Source organism: Lathyrus oleraceus, chromosome 2, assembly GCF_024323335.1.
Source record: "Lathyrus oleraceus cultivar Zhongwan6 chromosome 2, CAAS_Psat_ZW6_1.0, whole genome shotgun sequence".
In the NCBI taxonomy this organism is placed as follows: domain Eukaryota; kingdom Viridiplantae; phylum Streptophyta; class Magnoliopsida; order Fabales; family Fabaceae; genus Lathyrus; species Lathyrus oleraceus.
In genome coordinates this window covers 369,505,450-369,529,622 of record NC_066580.1, presented here as the reverse complement: position 1 = coordinate 369,529,622, position 24,173 = coordinate 369,505,450, and the positions used below count along the sequence as shown (strand labels likewise).

At 35.6% G+C, this 24,173-nt stretch overlaps 1 protein-coding gene and 1 non-coding gene across 2 annotated transcripts in view; one reads left to right on the top strand and one right to left on the bottom strand.

Moving 5' to 3' along the window:
* LOC127123304 (uncharacterized) overlaps positions 1-5,648 on the top strand; it is a gene marked incomplete at its 3' end in the record, with an annotated part of 79,521 nt that extends 73,873 nt beyond the window's left edge. The window contains exon 5 of the mRNA XM_051053535.1: positions 4,771-5,648. Within this exon, the coding sequence (XP_050909492.1) occupies positions 4,771-5,648 (878 nt within the window). The remainder of the gene's footprint in view (positions 1-4,770) is intronic.
* On the bottom strand, positions 2,313-2,419 carry LOC127124143 (small nucleolar RNA R71). The gene has a single exon (XR_007803773.1). It is a non-coding gene; the product is annotated as a small nucleolar RNA R71 (small nucleolar RNA).
* Positions 5,649-24,173: the final 18,525 nt, after the last annotated feature.

Below are 24,173 nucleotides of genomic sequence, written 5' to 3'. Positions count from 1 at the left end.
TTAAATTATATTATTATTCGCTTCAATTTATTTCATTTTATTCGATACTACTGGGTATTTTTCCTTCTATTTATCTCAGGTAGCTTATTTGAAGCATAAGTGAAAAAGGAAGAAAAGGAGGTGCAAAAAGGAATGAAGAGAAGCAATTTCACTAAAGCCCAGCCAAAAAAACTACAAGCCATGAGCGTTGAGCCTGTGACGAGCGCCACACAAAGTGTGACGAGCGTCACGCCCTGCTGCCTTGTGTTACGAGCGTAACACATGGTGTGACGGACGTCACACCATTCTCCTATATTTTTGGCTTCAGAAACGCAACAGAGGCACGTTGAAGCCTATTATTTCGTTTGACTCTTGGAACGTGAGGATTTTACACGGAAAGCTTTGGAAACCGTTACAAAGTGGACTAGTATAAATAGTCACTTCCTTCCAACCCTAAAAGTCTCTCTTCTTCGTTCTTTTTTCTTTTCCGGCCGTGCAAGCATACTTTACAACATTACCTTTTTTTTTTTTACAGTTTTTACTTTATTTGAAATTTTTATTTTCTTTTCCAGTCAATCTTTCAGCACTTAATTAATTTTTCACACAATAGTTTCTACACCGGAAACTATTGTGTATCTTTTACTGGATCTAACCTTACGTTAGATCCTAGATTTTTATTCCTTCACTTTTTATTTTCCTGTCCGATTGAAGAATTCAAGAACAAATCCAACCAGTCTGTGGTGGAGTGTTCAAGATTGCCATTAATTATTCAGGTTCTTTAATCATTGTTTGAATTTATATATGCCCTACATTATTGTTTATTTATATTGTTTGCCTGAGATGGATTTATTTAAGCATGACGATTGTTTAGATCTGTTTAGCATGTCCGGCTAATTTATTTAGGTATCGGTATGTAAAGTAAGCGGAATGAAGGAATCAAAACTAAGTTGGTTTAATTACGTTTAAAAATAAAATCACTCTTTTTATGGTCTCAATTTACAGGTTTAATACATAGGTTTTTGTACGAGAGTAAAAGACTAAAGAAGTTAAAATCAACAGAACGAAAGTTTGAGTTTTTAACTGGACAGCGTAAATTGGACATTAATTCTGGATCAGGGCGAAAGCAATTTTTAGATTTAATTAAATTCTAATCTTTTTCAAAAAGTATTTTTAAAAGTTAAATGTGAGGACGAGAGTTAAGCATTTGAATTTAATTATATAATCTAAGTCAACAGAGCGAGAGTTTGAGACGAGGATGTTTAAACGATTAGTATTTTCTTAAAAAGAGTTTCTATAGATTCTATTGTTTTCAAAAAGTGATTTTGGACTTAACTAATAAGTGACAGCTACGTTAATTTAAAGTCATAGTCTATTCAACAGAGCGAGAGTTTGAGAGAAGACTTTTAATCAATGGTGTCCACTGAAAAGATTTATTTTAAAACCAAGAAACCAACGAAGACTTGATTCCCTAATTACGACGAACTACATACCGATATCCGCTTAATTGATATTTAACCTAGATCTTATTTTAGTTTTAACTTTTCCCCCAAACAATCAAAGTATCATCCGCCTTAGCTTTACGAAGTAACCTTAGAAAACGGTATATCGATTCATAAGTCCCTGTGGGATCGATATCTTTTAAAACTACGCGATAGAACTGTGCACTTGCAGTTAGTACCCCAATCGACTCATAAAATCGCGATCAAGTTTTTGGCGCCGTTGTCGGGGACTTTTATTTAGTCGATATCGTAATAAGGCAATTTTTATTTCTTCTTCTTTCGTTGATTTGTATGCCACACACTCGCTCACAAGACGAGCCGTTTTACTTACGAATCAACGACATCGAACTATATCTCCGAGTCTTACGACGAATTCGGGAATATCGTGTTGCAAACAATCTCCCTCCTATCGAAATTCCTGATCTCAAAAATCTTCTTCCTTCACCGATACCCGAGATGGCAGAACCAGCTCGTGCTCTTCGAGATTACACCGCTCCATCGCAAGATGAGCCGCATTCGAGTATTGCTCCACCCGCAATCGAAGCAAACAACTTCGAACTTAAGCCTTCGCTGCTACAGGCAGTGTAACAGAATCAATTCTCTGGAAATCCCACAGAGGATCCAAACCTTCATTTATCCGTATTTGTCCAATACGCTGATACTGTTAAAGCTAATGGTGTCACTTCAGAGGAAATTCGACTTCGTCTTTTTCCTTTCTCGTTAAGAGATAAAGCTAGAAGATGGCTTCAGTCTCTTCCTTCCAACTCAGTCACAACATGGAATGAGTTGAAGAAAGTCTTTCTTGCCCGATATTTTCCTCCGAGCAAAACAGCTATGTTGAGAGCCCAGATAAATGGATTTAAACAGAAAGACAACGAGTCTCTTTTCGAAGCATGGGAAAGATACAAAGACATGATGAGACTTTGTCCACACCATGGTTTAGAGGACTGGTTAGTGATTCATACCTTCTATAATGGTCTCTTGTACAACACAAGGTTAACAATAGACGCCGCAGCAGGTGGTGCACTTATGGATAAACCTTATGCCGATGCTTATCAACTTATCGAAAGCATGGCCCAAAACCATTATCAGTGGGGAAGCGACCGAGCAATGGTAGAGAAACCTCAAACGAAAAGTGGCATGTACGAGATAAGTAGCCTTGATCATGTTAATGCAAAAGTGGAAGCTCTTGCCCAGAAAATTGAAAGTTTGAATGTATCACCTCCAACCACCGTGGTTGTCGCAACTCAGAATTGCGAAGTCTATGGAATCCAAGGTCACACTTCTGCAGATTGTCAACTCCTAACAGGAATCCAAGCAGAGCAAGTGAATTATGCTCAAGGAAATCCCTACTCGCACACCTATAACTCAAACTGGAAGAATCATCCTAATTTTTCATATAAGAGTAATAATGCTTTATACGCACCAGGACAAGCTCCAAATCAAGCCCCAACTATACCTCCTGAATATCAAAAGCCGACCCCATCTACACCTAACAATAATGTTCCTAGGAAATCCAACTTGGAAATAATGATGGAGAACTTCATAGCTTCTCAACAGCAAACCAATAAAGATTTCTTAAACCAAAATATACACACTAGCGAACAAATCAAACAACTAGCAAGTAAAGTAGATGCCCTAGCTACCTATAACAAAATGCTGGAAACACAAATATCACAAGTAGCTCAACAACAAGCGCCTACTGCTGCCCCAACTGGTACATTTCCTGGACAACCCCAACCTAACCCGAAAAGCCACGCTCATGCAATCATACTAAGAAGTGGAACGGAAGTGGAAGGACCAGTAGATCCAAGAACTGAAAACCAAAACTCTAAAAAGTCAACTGAGGAAGAAAGTACACCTAAGGAAAAGGAAGAGAGTAATAAGGAAACCGTAGAAAAGAAAGAACCTTATGTACCTCCACCACCTTATAAACCACCTATCCCTTACCCTCAAAGGCTTATTAAAACCAAAGATGCGGGCCAATTTAAAAAATTTGTTGACCTACTGAAACAATTAAACGCCACAATTCCGTTTACAGAAGCTATTACGCAGATGCCCTCATATGCTAAGTTCTTAAAAGAAATTCTTTCTAATAAAAGGAAACTTGAAGATAGCGAAACTGTTACACTCACTGCTGAATGTAGCGCTATAATCCAGAATATGCCTCCTAAACTTAAAGATCCAGGTAGTTTCTCTATACCCTGTCACATAGGAAAATTTGTCATAGATAAAGCCTTATGCGATTTAGGAGCCGATATTAGTGTTATGCCTTTATCCATATGCAAGAAACTAGAAATGGGAGAATTAAGACCAACTAAAATGTCTGTGCAACTAGCAGATCGTTCTGTTAGATATCCTGTAGGAATTCTTGAAAACGTTCCCGTGCGCATAGGTCAATTCTACATTCCAACTGATTTTATAATTATGGACATTAGAGAAGATGAAGTTACACCCATTATATTGGGAAGACCATTCTTAGCAACCGCCGGTGCAATCATAGACGTAAAACGAGGACGACTCACTTTCGAAGTAGGAGAAGAGAAAATTGAGTTCATTCTTTCCCAATTTTTGAAAGCACCTGCAATAGAAGACACATGTTACTTCATGGATATCATCGATGAATGCATAAAAGAAACAGAGTTAGAAAATGACAAATTGTCTGACTATCTTGTAGAAGACAAACTCAACCAATGTTTAGCAATAACACCAGACCCTACGCAATGCCTTAAGAAACCAACCCTAGACCTGAAAACACTTCCCAAAAATCTGAGATATGAATTCCTAGACTTAGAACTTGAACGACCAGTGATAGTTAATGCAGACCTAGGAAAACTCGAAGCCGAAAAACTCCTACATATCTTAAGAAAATATCCAACCGCACTAGGGTACAACATCACCGATCTTAAAGGAATAAGTCCTTCTATTTGTATGCACCACATCATGCTAGAAGAAGACTGTAAAACTTCTAGGGAACATCAGAGGAGACTAAACCCGATCCTGAGTGAGGTAGTGAAGAAGGAAGTAACCAAGTTATTAGAGGCAGGTATCATATATCCTATATCTGATAGCAAATGGGTTAGTCCTGTACACGTAGTACCAAAGAAAGGAGGTATAACAGTTATCGAAAATGAAAAAGGAGAAACTATAACCAAACGAATCGAATCGGGATGGAGAATGTGCATTGACTATAGGAAACTAAACAAAGCAACCCGAAAAGATCATTTCCCTTTACCATTCATTGACCAGATGTTAGAACGATTAGCAAAACATTCTCATTTCTGCTATCTAGACGGTTACTCAGGCTTCTTTCAAATACCAATTCATCCTGATGACCAAGAAAAGACAACATTCACGTGTCCTTTTGGCACCTTCGCTTATAGACGAATGCCGTTTGGCTTGTGCAATGCTCCTGCAACCTTCCAAAGGTGCATGATGGCGATATTCGCCGATTTTCTCGAAAATATCATGGAAGTATTTATGGACGACTTTTCTGTATGCGGACAAAGCTTTGAAGAATGTCTTGAAAACATAGAAAGAGTTCTAGAACGATGTGTAAAAGTAAACCTAGTACTTAATTGGGAAAAATGTCACTTTATGGTACAAGAAGGAATTGTTTTAGGACACATCATCTCAAATAGAGGAATTGAAGTAGACAAAGCCAAAATAGAGGTAATCGAAAACCTTCAACCTCCGAAAACTGTGAGAGAAGTACGAAGCTTCTTAGGACATGCCGGTTTTTACCGACGATTCATTAATAACTTCTCTAAAATAACTAAACCTTTGACCGGACTATTGATGAAGGATGCTGAGTTCATCTTCGACAATAAATGCTTAGAAGCATTCCAAACGCTTAAACAAGCATTGATCTCCGCACCCATAATGCAGACACCAGATTGGAATGAACCATTCGAAATAATGTGTGATGCCAGTGATTACACCGTGGGCGCTGTTTTAGGACAACGAAAGAATAAAAAGCTTCACGTCATATATTACGCAAGTAGAACTCTAGATGAAGCACAAATGAATTACGCCACAACCGAGAAAGAACTCTTAGCAGTGGTGTTTGCACTAGATAAGTTTCGTTCTTACTTGGTCGGAGCTAAAATAATCGTTTACACCGACCACGCTGCTATCAAGTACCTCTTAACAAAAAAGGATGCTAAACCTAGACTCCTAAGGTGGATCCTGTTGCTACAAGAGTTCGATCTGGAAATCAAAGATAAAAAAGGAATTGAAAATGTAGTAGCAGATCACCTCTCTAGACTTGAAAACCTGGAACCGGAAAGAACATCGATCAACGATGATTTCTCGTACGATAAACTTATAGCTACTTTGGAAGAAAATAAAGTTGATAAACACGTAGAAACCACCTTAGCTATATGTGTTACACCATGGTACGCTGATCTCGTCAATTATTTAGCTGCCGGAATAGTTCCACCTACTTTATCCTACCAGCAAAAGAAACGATTCTTCTATGACATAAAACACTATTACTGGGATGACCCTTTACTTTTCAAAAGAGGCCCCGATGGTATTTTCCATCGGTGTATACCTGAAGAAGAGGTAGAAAATATAATCCAACACTGTCACTCCGCTCCTTATGGTGGACATGCAAGTACATCCAAGACCTGCTCCAAAATCCTACAAGCCGGTCTTTATTGGCCAAACATATGGAAGGATGTGCATGCGGCTATCAAGAAATGTGATAGATGTCAACGCACAGGAAACATATCTAGACGTGACGAGATGCCACAAAAGGGCATTTTGGAAGTAGAGATTTTCGACGTGTGGGGGATAGATTTCATGGGACCTTTTCCACCTTCTTTCGGTAACAAGTACATACTCGTAGCGGTTGACTACGTATCAAAATGGATTGAAGCTATAGCTTCTCCAACAAACGACACACGAGTAGTAACTAGACTCTTTAAGAATATAATATTTCCAAGATTTGGTGTCCCAAGAATAGTAGTCAGTGATGGTGGATCGCATTTCATATCTAAGGTACTCGAAAAACTACTGTTTAAGTATGGCGTAAGGCATAGAGTAGCGACACCTTACCACCCTCAAACCAGTGGGCAAGTGGAAGTGTCTAATAGAGAAATCAAACGAATATTAGAAAAACAGTCGCCACCTCAAGGAAAGACTGGTCATTGAAACTACCAGAAGCTTTATGGGCGTATCGAACCGCTTACAAAACTCCCATAGGGACAACCCCATTTAAGCTTATTTATGGAAAATCCTGCCACCTCCCGGTAGAATTAGAACATAAGGCCTACTGGGCTATTAAAAATCTAAATTTAAACTATAAGGCCGCCGGTGAAAAGCGAATCCTTGATATAAACGAATTAGAGGAACTCAGACGAGACGCTTACGAAAATGCCAGAATCTACAAAGAAAGAACAAAACAATGGCATGACAAGCGCATATCAAGGAAAATCTTCAAACAAGGCGATACAGTCCTGTTATTTAACTCTAGGCTAAAGTTATTCCCGGGAAAACTACGATCTAGATGGTCAGGTCCTTTCCAAGTCACCAATGTTTTTCCCAGTGGAGCGGTGGAAATTAAAGGAAAATCCATTGAACCGTTTATCGTAAACGGGCAGCGTCTAAAACATTATCATCATGCAGAGAACATTGAAGATTCACAAGTCCTGCACTTAGACGTAGTGCCCCCAAATTTTATAGATTATATTTGATAGTGTTTATGTCGAGCTTGCGACATTAAACAAAGCGCTTAGTGGGAGACAACCCACAAATATTCTTTATCTTTATTTTTATTTCTTCTTTAATTATTCTTCTAAATTTTATTTAGTATTCATTCTTAATTTATTTAAACTTATAAAATTTTTATTCTTTTCTTCTTTCGGCATTTGGCCAAATCCTGACTAAAACTCTTGTTTTTCTTTTCTCTAGCTAACACTAACCTGATGGGACAAATTGATCGTATGGGTATCAAATTCAGAGGGAAAGCTCAGAAACAAAAGTTTGAGGAACTAGCAGAGAGAGAGATGCTACCTAGTTTGTATGCTGATGATTGGGCAATGACTGCCCTTGGACTAAGAGAGAGTGTCTTGTATTTGCTGAGTCAAATAGGGTGGGAAACCACTCCTATCCGTAGACAATTCGTCACTTACCGGAGACTGACTCTAGAATTCCTTAGTTCTCTGATCTATCTACCCAGCCATGGAAAAGGAATAAGCAGAGGTTTCATCCAGTTCAGAATGTTCAACATGGAGTATCAATTTAACATTCAAGACTTTACCAACCTTTTAGGTTTCCCTACCTCTTTTGATACATTCACAGTGAGCCAAGAAGAACTTTTTGAATATAGAGAACTTGAACACTTTTGGGGAAGCTTGACTGGAAATGACGATCCTGAGGAACATGAGTTTCTTTCTGGAAACATACATAACCCGGCCTTTCGTTATTTCCATAAGATCCTGGCCCACACCTTATTTGGGAAGAAGTCAAACAGTACCTCAGTTTCACGTGATGAACTCTTCATCATATTTTGTGCTTCTCAGAACCGTCCAGTAAACGGTGCCACTTTTATGTTGGCAAATTTTGACCGCCTTATCCAAGATGAACGAGCACCAATTCAAATAGGCGGCTTGATAACCATGATTGGTAATGCTATCGGATTACGTCAACCTATGCTTGACCTAAGCCCTTTTTGTGGCATTGCGACTATGAGTATACCCTTCCTCTTCAACATTATGTTTATAGCAAACCTAGGGTCTGAAGAGTTTGAGCTTATAATTAACAACCAAGTTCTTTGCCTATTCACCTTGCCTAGTCCAAGGACTAGTGTTCATAACCGCAATAACTGGCTCTACAACCTGAACGGAATACCCTCTCCTGATAGATCTACTGAATCCATCCAGGATTATGAGATTTGTGACGACCAGATCCCTTATGCTGAATCTGACCCTCAGACACCATCTGGTTATTATGATATTGATCCTCCTCCTCAACCTGTCCCGACCGAAGAATCAGCGATATCCGATCTTAGACATCATATGCCCGGAGAAAATTATAACACCACCATTCAGGCTTTGATGTCAGAACAGGACGCCCTCAGAGAAGAGTTAGCTAACATGGGACAAGAATTTCTGGGATAAATGAATAGTATGACAAATCAGTTCCACGAGTTGCTAAACCGTGTTAACTCCTTTGCTCCTCCGGCCAGAGATCATGCAGATGGATAGATGTTGTTTTTCTTAGTTACTTAGTTTTAGTTTAGGTTATTCATTAATTTTGTTTCAAATTATTATAGTATTTGTTTTTCTTTCGCATGTTTGCTTCTGTCTTCCAATGTTACATTATGATTATTTTATGAAGCTATTGATTTATTTTACTTTATTATGACTTATGCAATATCTATCAATAATGCTCTCTACTGTTCTTACCCACATAACTTATTAAAGAAATATATATATATATATATATATATATATATATATATATATATATATTATGAAAGTAGAATAGCATGCAAGGCAATTTAAAAGTATCACAATAGCAAAATAAAATAAACATATGCATAACAAAATAACAATAATAAAATATAATTATAAAAACAAAGTATGTTGCAAGAATGACTGTGTGACGAGCGTCACACAATCCATTACGGTCATCACACCAAGTGCCTGTGACGCCCGTAACACCCCTGTCACGAGCGTGACACCTGCAGACTATGTGAACGTTACTAACTGTTGGAGACACGACCGTTACACCACCCACTTTTTACCTTCCCCATTTATTCACATTTACCCACATTTATTTACTTTTCAACCACTCCCTTTCCAACTTCCAAATCTTTTCCTATAAATACCCACCATACCTTTCTTCATACACCACAAACCATTCTATAAAATCAATTTCATTTCCCTTCTCCCCTTATTACCTCTTTCAAACCACTTATCGGTATGACGGGAAACCAAGATTTCGGAAATATCATTTTCCGATCCGAAGATGAAAATTATCAAAGGGAGCAGTTTGAGCGTTTCCAACAGCGAGGCGTCCAATCCACCAGGTATCCTGATTTAAATTGTTTACAAGAATTAGGATTACTTCAAGGTATAGAATGGATGCTCCGCCTCGCTGATTTAACCTTTCTTTGCACTCATAATCAACCTACCTACCCCGCTCTCACCTTAGAATTTTTAAGTTCTTATTCGTACAACACTCCTACCAATGAAGACGAGTACTTAACCGGTACCGCAACCTTCCGCATGTTCAACACCGAGTACTCCCTATCCCAAAACCAATTGAGCACCATGCTACAATTCCTTGTAGAAGGTCAAGTCCATCCTAGGATACCTCCGAACTCCCAGTGGCATATAAACGCCTTCGACCTCTTTAGAAAAATTTCCGGTGTGGAAACCAACAACTGGGATGTATTACTTGCTTCGCATATGCATAACCCAACCATCCGGTACTTCATCCGCATCCTGCAAAACACTATTTTTGGTCGACCGAACAACAGCAAAGTCAACGCCAAAGAATTATTTTTCCTCCACTGCGTCTTTGTAGCAGATACACAGGTAAACGTTGCCTCCTTCCTATTTCATCATATCCGCACCCTATGTGCTAGAGGCCGTCAACCTTTTGTAATTGGTGGATTAATCACCACCATAGCACTTGGCTTAAATCTTGGGGATCGACTTCAGAATTTACAATCTCTCCCACCCCTATTTATGGATATAAGCTACTGTCGGTCCAGCCGCCTAATCAAAAACAGGGTAGGCGGAGGGTATTACCTTATGGTGAACAACCAGGAAGTCCCAAGCGTTGTTTTACCCAACATTGCCCTAACAGATGTCACCAATCCCAACCGCCACATCTATGATCTGAATGCTCCCCAAGCTACCGAGCCTACGCAAGCAAACCCGCCTCCAGACGAGTTTGCAGAAATGGAGCAAGGTGATCAGGTTCCTGCACAACAATCAGTCCCGCTCAACCCTTCCGATAATGCAGCTGGTTCATCCTCACGACGTCGTCGACGAAGAAGGCCAGCAACCAACGACGACATCATGGATGCTATCGATGGTATGCAAGCGCAGAATCTCGAAGTGATGCAGATGATGCGCCAGATGCAACAACAACAGGAAGCGAGGAATGCAATAACCGATCAGCGGTTCGCTGAGTTGCTCAGCAGGTTTGACGACTTAGAAGTACGTCAACGATCACCAGGTCCAAGAACCAGAGGCGGCAGGCAGCATTGATTTTAGTTTCCTTTTCTTTTTCTATTTATTTTGTTTTCTTTGAAACATTGGGGACACTGTTTCATTTAAGTATGGGGGGGAAAAACCTTGTTCTTTAAATCTTCCCTTTTTCAAGTATGTTATCTTTCCTTTTTCATTGTTATTTCCCTTTCTTATATTTAAAATATATATATATATATATATATATATATATATATATATATATATATATATATATATATATATATATATTATATATATATATATATATATATATTTTATATATATTCTAAATTAAGTCCCTAGTATGAAAAATTTCCATTATCTATTCCCCTCAATTTTCTTGAGCCATAACAAAAATTTAACACAATCAATAAATATAAAGGTTGCTTATTTTATCAAACTTGAGTGAAATCAAGACAAAATTATTACCATACCAACGCTCTAAACAAACCTCAACATGTTAGATCAGAAAGGTACCTGTTATACAAGTCCCTGGACTTTTAACTTTATAGTAACCCCGAGTAGTTTATACAAGAAGTCAGCACCATCTTAATAGCAAACTACATGGAGGGCCGATGAATATAAGTGAATGATTCCCAAAATAAAAAAATATATATATATATCAGGAAATGCACTAACTAAGTTAGGTGATCCTTACCAGATCATTTAATCTAAAGGTTGCAGATCATACAAAAACATAATACGAAAGATCCATTATGAGTTGGTTCAGCAGTTATCTGGTGCTGAACTTGGTAGGGAGGACTACGGTCCGATCCCCCGCAATTTGCAATGGACCGAGAAACGAAGTTATCCGACTAATGTACCAGAGCTTCAAGCTAAAAAGGGGATCAGAATCACAAACCGGTCACTCCACTATGTGCGCGAAACGATAAAGGGCTTAATGTGATTTCGCTAGAATGAAAACGGGTGAAATAAGAGAAAAAGAACTAGGCTGGTTATAATAGCATGACTCGAACTGGTTTGCATGAGGTAAGGTTACCGGATGTTGTAACGGTAGTTCTTGATGTCAAGATTAGACTCAGGTTATTTCTAAACAAGGTTTACTTGCAACCTGGTACAAATTGATGTGTGTTTTGAAATTTCATCTGGCTAATTTTTAAAACGATTTCTATACTGTATCTTGCTTGAGGACAAGCAAAGGTCTAAGTATGGGGGAGTTTGATAACATGAAATAATATCACATTCTTGGACTCGATTTAATTAAATTATATTATTATTCGCTTCAATTTATTTCATTTTATTCGATACTACTGGGTATTTTTCCTTCTATTTATCTCAGGTAGCTTATTTGAAGCATAAGTGAAAAAGGAAGAAAAGGAGGTGCAAAAAGGAATGAAGAGAAGCAATTTCACTAAAGCCCAGCCAAAAAAACTACAAGCCATGAGCGCTGAGCCTGTGACGAGCGTCACACAAGGTGTGACGAGCGTCACGCCCTGCTGCCTTGTGTTACGAGCGTAACACATGGTGTGACGGACGTCACACCATTCTCCTATATTTTTGGCTTCAGAAACGCAACAGAGGCACGTTGAAGCCTATTATTTCGTTTGACTCTTGGAACGTGAGGATTTTACACGGAAAGCTTTGGAAACCGTTACAAAGTGGACTAGTATAAATAGTCACTTCCTTCCAACCCTAAAAGTCTCTCTTCTTCGTTCTTTTTTCTTTTCCGGCCGTGCAAGCATACTTTACAGCATTACCTTTTTTTTTTTTACAGTTTTTACTTTATTTGAAATTTTTATTTTCTTTTCCAGTCAATCTTTCAGCACTTAATTAATTTTTCACACAATAGTTTCTACACCGGAAACTATTGTGTATCTTTTACTGGATCTAACCTTATGTTAGATCCTAGATTTTTATTCCTTCACTTTTTATTTTCCTGTCCGATTGAAGAATTCAAGAACAAATCCAACCGGTCTGTGGTGGAGCGTTCAAGATTGCCATTAATTATTCAGGTTCTTTAATCATTGTTTGAATTTATATATGCCCTGCATTATTATTTTTTTGTATTGTTTGCCTGAGATGGATTTATTTAAGCATGATGATTGTTTAGATCTGTTTAGCATGTCCGGCTAATTTATTTAGGTATCGGTATGTAAAATAAGCGGAATGAAGGAATCAAAACTAAGTTGGTTTAATTACGTTTAAAAATAAAATCACTCTTTTTATGGTCTCAATTTACAGGTTTAATACCTAGGTTTTTGTACGAGAGTAAAAGACTAAAGAAGTTAAAATCAATAGAACGAAAGTTTGAGTTTTTAACTGGACAGCGTAAATTGGACATTAATTCTGGATCAGGGCGAAAGCAATTTTTAGAGTTAATTAAATTCTAATCTTTTTCAAAAAGTATTTTTAAAAGTTAAATGTGAGGACGAGAGTTAAGCATTTGAATTTAATTATATAATCTAAGTCAACAGAGCGAGAGTTTGAGACGAGGGTGTTTAAACGATTAGTATTTTCTTAAAAAGAGTTTCTATAGATTCTATTGTTTTCAAAAAGTGATTTTGGACTTAACTAATAAGTGACAGCTACGTTAATTTAAAGTCATAGTCTATTCAACAGAGCGAGAGTTTGAGAGAAGACTTTTAATCAATGGTGTCCACTGAAAAGATTTATTTTAAAACCAAGAAACCAACGAAGACTTGATTTCCTAATTACGACGAACTACATACCGATATCCGCTTAATTGATATTTAACCTAGATCTTATTTTAGTTTTAACTTTTCCCCCAAACAATCAAAGTATCATCCGCCTTAGCTTTACGAAGTAACCTTAGAAAACGGTATATCGATTCATAAGTCCTTGTGGGATCGATATCTTTTAAAACTACGCGATAGAACTGTGCACTTGCAGTTAGTACCCCAATCGACTCATAAAGTCGCGATCAATGATTACAACACCTTATGTCTAGCGGCGTGGTGAAGTCTTTTGTATCAAATTGTTTAACAATCTCTTATGATGACTTCTAATCAAGAAGATATCCCAAGTCTCATCAGTCAAAAGAATCAAGTTTCAGTTAAAGTGTTGAATCAATGTTGAATCGAGTAAGAGAACTTGAAACTCCAAAGTTGTGAAAGAGAGGAAGCGTGAAAACTTATTTGATCCTGTGCTTAATGCGTGTATGAGTGGTCAGTTTAATATAAACGATATAAGTGTAATAGGACAAACCTATATAAATCTCTAGTGAAATCTCTTTAAATTTATCTCTTTATTTTTTTATAATATTTTTTGTTTCCTCATGTTCTAGGCCAGCCATATCTACCTCGATCCGAGCATGCCTCAATGGATCCGGCCACCATGCGACGGAATGTCCCAGATTCAGGTAGGTTATTTATTAAGACTCTAAAATATTCTCCTGACCATTGGACCATCATAGACCCACAACTTAGTTAAATCTACCAATTGTGATCGATGTGATATTTTAAAAAATAAAAGTGTTGATTTATAAAACACACTTGATAAATTTACTAAAGAAATGAACAACTTAAATCTTATTCTAGATAATCAAATAACATTATATAATTAGGGAGGTCTAAATTCTAAACCTAAGAATAACATTAAAAACTTCAGTAACATATTTCATGCTCATAAAAATCCTAAATGAAAAGCTCCTAAATGCAAGTATTTTAAAAAGTGGTCATATTGCTATATTTTGTTTTATTAAGAAAAGCTATGAAAGTAAACATTTTTATACTCTATTTTTATAAAGAACATCATGAATGAAATGAAAACATGGCTACTTCATAATATATTTGCAATTATAATTATCATGATAAATTTAATGGAAATATTTATAAACTAACCTTAGAGGATCCAAAATGATTTGGGTACCTAAAATTAATATCCAAGTTTATGGTGCAAGAATGCTTCACAATATTAAACGCTAAGTGGTACCTTGGTAGCGAATGTTTAAAGCATATGAATAGAGATGGATCTCTTTTTTATACCTTTACTCCTAAAAAGCAATGATATGTCTACTAAGGTAACAACAAAAAAGGAAACATCACTAGAATTGGTATCATTGGTAAGTTCCTCAATTCAAAGATTGGGGAGGTTCTGTTAGTTGATTGTTTGAAGCATAATTTTCTAAGTATTTGTCAATTATGCAAGAAATTATTACAATGTAATATTTTATTCTTCTGGATGCAGGGTTATAAAATCTCTTTAAATTTATCTCTTTAACTATAGTTTAATATTCAAGATTATTTGAGAATGTAAGAAATTATGGTTTAGGCAATAATAGAGAATTTAACTAAAATATAAAGAGGTGAGTAGAGTTAGTAAGAGTTGGCAAAATTAGTAGATATTATTTAAATAAATTAAATTAGGTTTTTATTTATATATAGGGGAAATAGTATGAGTACGTAGAAATTGGTGAAAAAGATACTAAGAAGAGAAAGAGCAAATCCTGGTATAGAGTGAAGGAGAAGAGGGATCCAAAACGCAGCGGAATTTAAATTTTTCTCCTTTAGTGATCCTTACGAAGGGGCATGATCAGTGATATAATCGTTACCTCTTGTGGCAATTGAAACCTTTGATGCGGATCTACGGAGCGATCACAAACGTTGAATGGTGACGACGTCTCTACTCAGTCCATACAAACGGATTCCTTCAATCTCAGTGCTAGCTGCTACAAATGAAGACTTTGAGTGAGAGAGAGAGAGAGAGAGAGAAATGAAATTACAACTGCACAAATGCTTTTGCATAAGGGTTCTATTTATAGAACCACTTGTGCGGGTTGTAAGCTAAAAAGCCCACTTAAGTGTATGTGGTCCATATCTTATAATATGCCAAAATCACTTAAGTGTGTGGTACCTTACCATATTTCGTATTCTACTTAAGTACACCGTACCTTACGATATTTTACAATTCACTTAAGTGCACCGTATCTTACGGTGTTCCTTAGTTACTCTATCTCTCATCAATCCGTCCTTTTGTGTGTGACCCTGTAGATTTTCGCGGTATTAGCAACACATCACTGCTACCTAAGACACGAAAATGTCATGTGATCTGACAAATCCTTTTGTGATAATACTTATGTGTATAATTACCCTTTTTCCCTTATGTCTATATTGAACACAAGGCATATACAGTGTCATCCATGTCCAGTTCAATATTGAGCCCATAGACATTTATCCTGTTACGCAAGATGGGCAAATTCCATCTAGGTCACTCATGTCCTTCAGCATGCTTCGTGGAGTACCCATTAACTGTCTTTGTGGTCATCCAGTTATGGACAATGTTTGATCAGCAATAAGGCACTCGACTCTACATCTAGGGTCCATAGTGGTTTCAGGTCGAAGGGTGGTATACACCATTATCACCATGAGAATAACTTATGACACTTTGCATAATATTTTATATGGTATTCTCATAGCGGGTCAATCCAGTATAAATATTACTCTTAATATTCATACCTATGTTTAAGACTTGATAACTCCTTATCCATGATCCATGAGATGTGATCATCAGTCTATATACATAATAGTCTTAATGCTTTAATATTATCCCACTTCACAATAAAGCTCGACTACAGATACTTTAAGAATAGTGTTCTTATGTTTAATGTGATCTCATGATTAAGTCACACTTGATACATTAAACGGACTAGCTATTCTAGGGACTTTATTAAACAAAAATAATAAAGAAAAATCCTTTTATTATTAATAAATAATTCTATACAAGTACCAAAAGTATTGGCCTCTAGGGCTTACACCAACATAGAGAGTGAAAGAGGAGAGCCTCCATAGTCAAAGTCGTCAAAGCTTCAAGCTTTTATGCATAATCAATGTAAAGGGGCGGGTAATTGTTCAATATATTAGTGTCTAAGCATGAGGGATAATGGACATTCCTTAACCCCTTTATTTCTCCTTTTCTTCCATTGATATGAAAATTGAATCTTGAAATGGTTTGTGCAAAACCTCTTTAAATTATTACTATATAATTCTGAGTAGTACTCTATTGTTGATGCTGATTCTACTACAGTTGTTGTGAAATTCATATGAGTATATGCTATAGAAAATTGGTTGTTGTTATTCATATGATATTCCATGAATTGATGAAGAAATCGTGATGAAATGATATGATAAATGTTAAATTCATGTTTTATTGTGCAATCTATTATGATAATGTATTAATCGAGTATTGGATGCATTACCAGTATGAAATCATTTAGGGAGATTGAAATATGGAGCGATTTAGTAGAGAAAACACATAAATTGCATTCTGCACAGCGGTGATGGGCATCACATGTGTGACGGGCTAACTGTCACTGTGTCGGGGAAGAAGATGCTAGATCGTCAGTGATGATGGGCGTCAGCCAAGTGACAGGCCAACCGTCAGCGCCCCAAAATGAGCGTAGGACCCCTAATTCGTCAGCGATCGACAATGAAAATTCCAAGAGAGCGAAAATCGTCATTGCCGAGACGGTCCAACCGTCAGCTCTGTAGAGTGTCCGTATTGAGATGTTTAACTCGGTTTTTCGAATAAATTCCTATTCTTTGTTTTATTTGCTGCTGTTTGATTATGATTGATAAGAAAAGTATTATTAATTTATTATGTTGAGTTAAATGGAAAATTCCTCATAGGAGGAGTGGTTGATGTCGAGATAATTAGGTTCGGTGGAACCAATGATGTGGCCATAAAGTGGCGATGATTGTGATGATGTATTTTAGGTTTGAAAGGAACCAATGATAAGTATAGAAGATAGAAGTATTGGATATTTATTTAGCATTCATGCATAATATATACTAGAGATAGGTAGGACTTCAGTTCAGTGACGAGTAGGACTTCGGTTCAGTGATGAGTTGGACTTCGGTCCTAGTGGTGAGTTGGGATACCTCAGAAACATATCTCTGGATATACTAGAGATTGGTATCACATGAATTAGAGTAGAAGAGATGATCATTGCATGCATAATTACACCTATTAATTGTTTGTTATTGTTATTTGAGTTTGTGGTTGTTATTGATTAATTATAATGATTAAATTGTCCTTGTTGTTTTATGCACCATTTATATATGGAATGTATTTCTCACCCCTTTTTTGTTTCCATGAGGTTACATATGTATACTACGCAGATACTCTGGTGGAGACTGAGGAGCACTAGATGTTACTTATTTTGGAGGATGGCGTAGTTAGCCTACTCGCTGCTTTGTTTCCTATTTTGTTTGTCGTATCTTATCGGCTATTTAGTTTTCTATTGTGTCACTTTGATAGTGTAATTGGGTTGGGAGTACCTTATTTTTTATTTTCTTAGTTGTTTTATTGAGTAATTTATATCATGTATGAAGTTTTTTTTATGCTGATGATATGGTTTGTGAATGTCAAAGAGATGAAACACGCTTTTTATGTCCTTATATTTTTCGTATACGTTATAAATTCTTTTTTAGGATTTAGGCTGTTACAATTAGCCTATGCAAAATTTCTTATTTGTTTTAAGAAGGTTTGTGGGCATATCTTGTAAAATATCAAGACATATTTTTTAGTGGAACTCTGAAGAGGAAAATCTTGGGGACAATAGTAAGCAAGGGATAAGTAACTTGTATAAATCTCTAGTGCAATCTTTCTAACTCCATCTATTTATTTTTTTGTCACTCATTTTATTTCCTCTCGAATTATTTCTTCTCTATTATCCATTGCTTTATCTCTGTTGGAATAATAAAAACCAATTTCTTAATAAAATATTTTAAAATATTTTCATTTATGAATATCATAATTCACCCTCTTACACCCTCTTATGTTTGGAGTCACTTGGTCAACATACCTTGCTCCAGCCCCTTCTGAACGTGAATTTCTTGTGTTGGACGACCATTATCTAGAACAAGAATATTACCATAAAAAACACAAGCTTAGATCCAAACTCACTACTTAGAGTCAAACCCACATCTAATAAACATATACTCAAGAAATTACCATCTAGCTAATTCATAGGCTTTAGGTGCGTTAGTTTGGGGGTGGGGGTATGGTGGTTCTTCTTAACTTTGTCTTTGATTCTATCCCAATTTTTTTTTCCTTTTTAAAGATGTCTGTTAAAGTTTGAAAAAGAATTGTGAGGATCACCAAGAGGTTTCTATAGGGTGGGGTTAAGTGGTCTGATGCGTGTAAGCCTTAAGAGTATATATGGGGGTTTGTAAATTCCGCTTAGTGAATTTTCCCTTGTTAGAAAAATGGTGTTCAAAGTTAATCTTTAGAGAATTTAGGTTACGACGAGATATCCTTGGTGATAACTATGGGGAGCATTGTTTCTTCACTCAATGGTGGTAGATCTTCTAGAAATTATTTTTCTTATTCTTGATGGAGAAATGTTTCCCTTTTAAGCTCAAAAGAAGGGGAGACTTCATATTAGTTTGTGGAGAGAATGATGAGAAAAATAGGACTGGTCTTCTTACATCTTTTTGGTCTAACATATGGGTGGGGAGTGTTCCCCTTAAGGTTCCTTTCTATATGCATTTCCTTATATCAGAACATAAAGATAAGAGTTTGAGAGATGTTATTCGTTTAGTGGGAGGTAATCTTTTTTGGGATTTTTCACCAGAAGCGATATTTCTCCGTTTGGGAAGAGGATTTACTTTTTAATATTCATCAAATTCTTCAGGGTATTAGGTTATCACTGGTTAGCGACTACTAGTGGTGAAAGTTTGGGAAGGATGAAGTTCACTCCATTTCATTGACTTACGATGCTCTCTTAGATACCTTTTTAAGTACGTTTATTTCCTCCTCCCTTTTAGTGGATGTTATTCTACCCTTGATTTGGGTTAGTTGGGCTCCTTTAAAAGTAGTTTTTTTTTCTTGGCCAATCCTTCTAGAAAAGTTTCTCTCTCGAGAGAATTTGGTTAAGCATGGTGTTTTGCTCGATCTTGTTAGTGCTTCTTGTGGGTTTTATGATGAGTTTTTAGAGCTAGTTTTTCATTCTTTTTCTGTTACTTGTGAGGTGGTGATTGTGTTGTGGTATAGGAATTTTAGGTGGTTTGAGTAAGTTACAGATCTCCATGGGGATCTTCACGCATTCTTTGTGATTTTCACATCGTTGGGAGGTCCTACCAGTATTAGAGGAGGGTTGATTATGATCTGACACTCGAGGTTTTTGTCTATTTGAAACTTGATGATTTCTCGAAAAGTGTAACGATAATGTCGCAGTAATAAAATAAGATCAAATCCACATAGACTGCTATTTAACAAGACAAATTTGTGCAATGCATAGAAAATAGTAAATTAGGGGGTTTTCAGGTTGAATGCAAAAATAAAATAAAGTGTTCAGAAAAAATTACGAAAGCGGTCAAGTTGTGTATAGAATCCCATATTTATCTACTGTTGATGTTTGATGCATTACATGAATGAAATTGAAACTATAATACCGCGGCGAATTAACAAAAGCACTATAATCAATCCCTTGCGATATAACTTATTAATCACTACTCGGAGTTTTCGATCCCTAGTCCACTAGCGTAAGAATAACAATTGCCCTAGGTACAACATATAGACTAACGGTCAATGTTCCCTATGTGTCCAAAATCAAATTAAAAAAGTATCTCACATAAAAAGAATTACGAACAAGAAACAATTGGATAGAATTATAGGTCAAAACACTCATGCAATGCCAAATCAAACATATGTCCCAATAATATTGAAACAGGTTCATCAAACACAACCTAACCTAGAGAAACTTGGCTACTCATAATTCAAAATACAATACCAAAAACAATTAAGAAGAATTGCATATGAGATTCCTTGAAGGATTGACCTCTAATGGCTTCAAATGCTCTTAAAAATCACTTATAGTGATGTAAAACTCGTACTTGCCTTGCCAAATTTCGTCACCCTTGAAAAAGTGAATAAAATCCCCTTAAAAAGCCTTAAAATGGAGCAGAACGCTTTAGAAAAGCCCATAAAAAGGGTCATCGTGTGTGTGATGACCTGCATCTGACACATCCCTATCGTGCGCGATGCTTGTAACATCCTAATTTTCTATCTTAAATAATATATCTGATTATATTTTAGATTTTAACATCTTTAATTATTACAAACTAAACATTAAAACTAACAACTATAACAATTTATTTATTAATTAATTACCCTTTAATTTTTATTATTAATATTATTATTCGATTTGAATATCATCGTTTTATTTTACAAACTAAACTTTGAAATTAGTATTTAAAATACTTAATTTTGAGTTAATTAATTATCCATATCATTTTTATTATTATTATTATTACTTTTGTTGTTTTTGTTATTATTATTATTATTATTATTATTATTATTATTATTATTATTATTATTATTTGATTTGATTTGATTTGAATATCACCATTTTACTCTACAAACTAATCTTTAAAAAAATAATAAATAAAATAATCTTAAGTTAATAAATATATTAAAGAATTATCCTTTATTATTATTATTATTATTATTATTATTATTATTATTATTATTATTATCATTATTATTATTATATTTATCATTTCATTTTGTAAAAGAAATATCTATATATTTTTCTATTAATTTCCTACATGATCTTATGTCATGAAATATTAGGAAATCATGCTCCCATACGTTTCTCATCAATTATTTTCACAAAGTCATACTAGAACATTTATAAAAACTATTGATGAAAGACTAGTAAATATTTGATAAAGACATATTTACTAGCAAAAGTTGAAAAGTTAGAAGGTATGGGCAAAATGAGATAAATTTATATTATTTTAATATCTTACAACTAGTATAAATATGGGTCTTTTCCATCCCATTTTCATTCATTTACAAATCATATTTCTTACCTTTCTATTTCCTTCCTTCTCTAGTTTCTTCATATAGAAATATTAGTTTTAGTTGTAGAAGTTCTCACGGTGCCGGTTCATAGCTTTTAGAGTTATTTTGTGGTCAAAGTTCTTCTAAAGTTTCAAACGAGTTTTATACTTTAAAGTTCTGCCAAAATCATTTTCATAAGTAACCGGTAAGCCGTTAGAATGTCCATTTTATTTTAATTATGTTATTCATGTAAAGATTATTTTAAGATTTCGATTTAAATTTCCATTCAGACATCGAGATATTGAACTTATAAGATCCAAGATAAATTTTATCATTTTAAGTCGTTATGATGCCCAAATATTATTAGGAATATACTCTTGATAATTTTCTAAAATGAACAAATCCAAACCGGGGTATAGTCTAACTTATACTTGAATTTAATAATTATTTAAATATAGTGGAGGTTATTATTAAATATTTTAAGTTATAATGGGATTATGTTTAATTAATCGTAAATTATATTCTAATTAGTTTATAACTTTCGTACAATTCAACGGTTATCGTAAATTAGGTTATGAGCAAAGATCGGAGAAAACGCTCGTGGATTTTCAACAACGCTCAACAACAAAAGGTGGGGACAAGATTTCGTATATGTTGGGATGGTTAGCATAAAATAACTTAATATACATGTGTGTGTAGTGGTGACCCAAGCCCTACTAGCGTATTTATTGTATAAACTAAACTAATTATGTAGAGATAAAGATCATCCCAAGAAGAAATAGACAAGATATTTGATGGATTTGACACTCAACCTAAGTATCTAGATAATAAGTATAACCTGAAAGGTTGATACAATATTTTCCAAATATTAACTTAATACTTATGGTTGAGAGTTGCCACAAGATGATTGAGTGATCATATAGACTTGTGTAAGACCCCAATTTTGACCCTAAGATCCCTCATGATATTCACATCATATGCATTGGCATTGGGATCACACCTTGGCATCCTCCTTACCCCTTACTCATTGGGTTTGTTTTGTAAGAGATTACCAAGCACCATGTGATTGTATCATACTTTGTATCTTATCATTTACTAACCAAAATACCAAATATGTCCTTGCACTTGTCTATTTCTTTTGTAGGTAAGGCACCTGATCACCTTTGATCTATCAAGTTCACATCTAGGGTTTAAGACCCTCATTGCTAAGAGCTCAACCAAGGAATGATCCGCAATGACTTTAGACATCATTCATGGGTCCCCATGAGCTTCATATGTTATTTTGATCATCAAATTATCAAGAGTTTGGAATTGGTTTGCCTTGGAAACCCTAGTTCATCTGGATATCTTGTGTAACTTCTTCAATAAGCTTCTTTTCCAGTTGATCAAATATTTCAAGGGGAATCTCAAATTTCATCATCTTATTCATATATGATCTCCCATGAGTCCAAAAAGTCAAGATAATTGCAAGTTAGCAAGGTGGTTCATGGTGGTTGATCAGAGGAATTCAACTGATCAAAACTGGGGTTCCCTAGACCCCATCTCCGACTATTTTCATCATATGAAAATGGTTTCAAGAGAAAAGTAACTATAAATGACATTACAAACAACTTTCATGTTTAGTTCTAGATCTAGTTTTTCTTGGAAAGTCATTTTTTATGTTGAAAGATTATAGGTCATTTTGTCTAAACCCTAATTTGGAAGTCAACTTCCCAAGGGCATAACTTGCTCAATTTTTACGAGATGAAATATTTCCAAGTTGAAAAATCAAATTCAAGGTGTCTAATTAAACATTTATGTTTGGAGGAAGAGCTAAATCAACTTTTATGAGCATGTGATATGAGGATACATTATAGGTCATTTTGGACCAATACCATTGAACAAGTGATTTTCCTCAACTTCAAAAATGCATAACTCATTCATCCCAAATCCAAACAAGGTCGAATTTATGGTCATTTTGAATTTTTTTGAAAGAGCTACAACTTTGATGAAGACACGTTTCTCATTTAAAGCTCACATAAAAAGTTAGTCAAGGTGGAATAATTGAACATATGGCTTAACACTTAGAAAATATTTTGACATGTTGAAATTTCCAAACTTCCACCTCAAAATTCATCATGATACAAGCTCCAAATGGAAAAATGTTCAACATAAGAGTTGTTCCTCTTGATCTAACCTTTCTAAAGAGTTCAAATTCATCCATTTTGGACAAAGTTTGAGGGGTCTGCGCATGGCCTGAACATGGGTGTATCAGTTGGCAAGAATCATTCTTCAAACATCAATACACTTTTGGCTTGCATCACAATGCACATTTAGACTCAATCTCACTTGCATTTGGACTTAATTGAGTTGCTTCATGGGCCTGTACATGCCCATGCAAGCGTGCACACCACATTGCCAATTTTGGAAGAATTTTCAAGTGTGCAAATATCACTTGCATTTGCTATAAATAGAGGTCCATTGCATCAGTTTTGAGGACCCTTGCGCGCCAGATTTGCCTCCCCCATTTGAAACCCTCACAATTGAAAGGAAAACCTGAGGAATTTCACTTGAAATAGAGTTTGAATCTCACTGTTTGGAGATTCAAAAACTCCAGGATCCAAAGCCTTGTACCATTCCTAATCTACTTCTGCAAGCTCCATAAGCAAGATCAAACACGAATTGAAGCAAGAGAGATCAAGTTCTGCACATCATTGAAGGTATTTTTCTAGTTTTT